Here is a 2,538-nt window from a genome sequence, read left to right on the forward strand (position 1 = left end):
TATGTGTTGGTCACATTTATTTGTTGGTCACATTTATTTGTTGGTCACTTAGAACTGTTGGTCAAATATATTTGTTGGTCACATATATTTGTTGGTCACATATATGTGTTGGTCACATACAGTTGTTGGTCACATATATGTGTTGGTCACATTTATTTGTTGGTCACATTTATTTGTTGGTCACATATATTCGTTGGTCACATATATGTGTTGGTCACACATACTGTATGTGTTGGTCACATATATTTGTTGGTCACATATATGTGTTGGTCACACATATTTGGTCACATATATGTGTTGGTCACATATATTTGTTGGTCACTTATATTTGTTTGTCACATATATGTCTTGGTCACATATATTTGTTGGTGACATATATTTGTTGGTCACTTATATTGTTTTTGTTGGTCACATAAATGTGTTGGTCACGTATATGTCTTGGTCACATCTATTTGTTGGTCACATGTATTTGTTGGTCACATGCATTTGTTGGTCACATGCATTTGTTGGTCACATTTATTTGTTGGTCACATTTATTTGTTGGTCACATATATTTGTTGGTCACTTAGAACTGTTGGTCAAATATATTTGTTGGTCACATATATGTGTTGGTCACATATCTGTGTTGGTCACATATATTTGTTGGTCACTTATATTTGTTTGTCACATATATGTCTTGGTCACATATGTTTGTTGGTCACTTATATTGTATTTGTTGGTCACATAAATGTGTTGGTCACGTATATGTCTTTGTCACATATATTTGTTGGTCACATGTATTTTTTGGTCACATGCATTTGTTGGTCTACCTTATGTCCCTGGTGTTTGCCATACTCCTTACAAACACAGCACATGAGAGGCCCGGACTGACAGGCTTCCTCCAGACACACAAACTCAATGGCGTGGACCTGATGCTGAGGGCACAGCATCTTTTCATGAGGTTTATCGGCCAGAGGCACCCGGCGGTGCTTGGCCAGCGTGCGAGTGGAGTGGGTGAGCTGAGAGCACTCGGCACACAGGTGGGTGGCACACACAGTGCAGTACATAGAGGCTGTGTGGTTCTCGTCCTCATCACATCGGATTATACACTGCAGAAAAAGGAAATGTGTGGATTATACACTGCAAATAAAGGAAATGTGTGGATTATTCACTGCAGATATAGGAAATATGTGGTCAAAGGCAGCAGCAGGTGTAAAAATGATTGGATTTCCAGAGACTCAGAAGCAAGTTGTCTTACTTCTCCCATGCCTTTCAGGGCATCTTCAGCCATTCCTGACTGGTTGGTGGCTCCATTCTGAAGTCGCTCCAAGAGTTCAAGCAGAGCAAAGTTCTTCTTCAGACCCCAGACACCTGAGTCCCCTGAGGAGATGTGAAGAAAAATACCACTTTAACAATAAAAACATTAAACTAAATAAAAATATACTCAGGAAATAAAAACTAGGGATGTCCCGATCAGATACTCAGTATCTGTGGCAGATATGGATATTTTGTGAAAATGGTGTAGAATCAGATTTAGTCACGTGATCGGGCCGATCCAGTTTTCAGCATCATCGTGCTTTACAGCTGCCGTTAAGAGGTCAAGACGCACACATGTAACCATGTCCACAGTGTGGGAACACTTTTCAATGGAAAACAATGATGCTGAAACTGCATCTTGTAAAATCTGCGAACTGGATGTTTCTCGTGGTGGGAACAGCAGGGCTCGCTTTAATACTACCAACCTTGTCACTTTGAAAGAAATAAAGAAATAAAGCTATCGGATCGGTGTCACAAAGACTAATCATTAAAAAAATCGGATTGTATCAGGAGCCAAAAAATCTGGATCGAAACATCCCTAATAAAAACTAACTCACAAAATTACAATTTATTTGAACATTACTGTATGTGACTGCTGAGAGCTGAACTGACTTTGCTGAAATTTGATTTAAAAAAGCTGAAATTAACCTTTAAAGCTAAATAAAAGCAAAATATGAGCTAAAAGCTAAACTAGCAAAATGCTACCTGTTAACTAAAAATAATTAAAGACTATCAGCAGTTTTAACAGCTAAAAACTAAATGTAGAATTTAGGGATGCAAGTTATCAATTAATGGATTAATCTAAAGTTGATTGATCTTATCGATCGACTAACGATTAATTGATAAGCGGCAATTTTCCTAATGAAGGGCTATTTTTTTACACACTAAATAAAAGGTACAGCATTTTAACAATTCATTGTGCCAGCTGTGTTAAACACTGACTGAATGAACAGAAAAATGTGGATTTCTCTCACATTATTAAACTTGGACATAAAAAATATATTTTAACACAGACGGAGCCATTTTATTTACACACAAAGCATTCTGGGTAAATGATGACGTGGATAGGTCCTCGGTGCGAGGCTGCTAGCGAGCTATATCCACCCTGAAGGTTAATCTTGGACAATATCTGATGATGGACTCTTTTAAATGAAACCAGAGAGCGTTGACAGTGTAGGGGTCACCTCGAGTGAAGAAACAGGAGTTACTGCCTCAAAGCAGGTCTCGCACAGGCCTGAGAAC

General features: G+C 38.4%; 1 protein-coding gene across 1 annotated transcript in view; it reads right to left on the bottom strand.

Moving 5' to 3' along the window:
• The window catches only part of trim23 (tripartite motif containing 23), a 15,298-nt gene that overhangs the window by 7,393 nt on the left and 5,367 nt on the right, over positions 1–2,538 (bottom strand). The window contains exons 3-4 of the mRNA XM_014023948.1: positions 1,238–1,359; positions 810–1,088 (exon numbers count right to left, since the gene is read on the bottom strand). Of these exons, the coding sequence (XP_013879402.1) occupies positions 810–1,088; positions 1,238–1,359 (401 nt within the window). The remainder of the gene's footprint in view (positions 1–809; positions 1,089–1,237; positions 1,360–2,538) is intronic.

Source organism: Austrofundulus limnaeus, unplaced genomic scaffold, assembly GCF_001266775.1.
Source record: "Austrofundulus limnaeus strain Quisiro unplaced genomic scaffold, Austrofundulus_limnaeus-1.0 Scaffold398, whole genome shotgun sequence".
NCBI classification, from domain to species: Eukaryota; Metazoa; Chordata; class Actinopteri; order Cyprinodontiformes; family Rivulidae; genus Austrofundulus; species Austrofundulus limnaeus.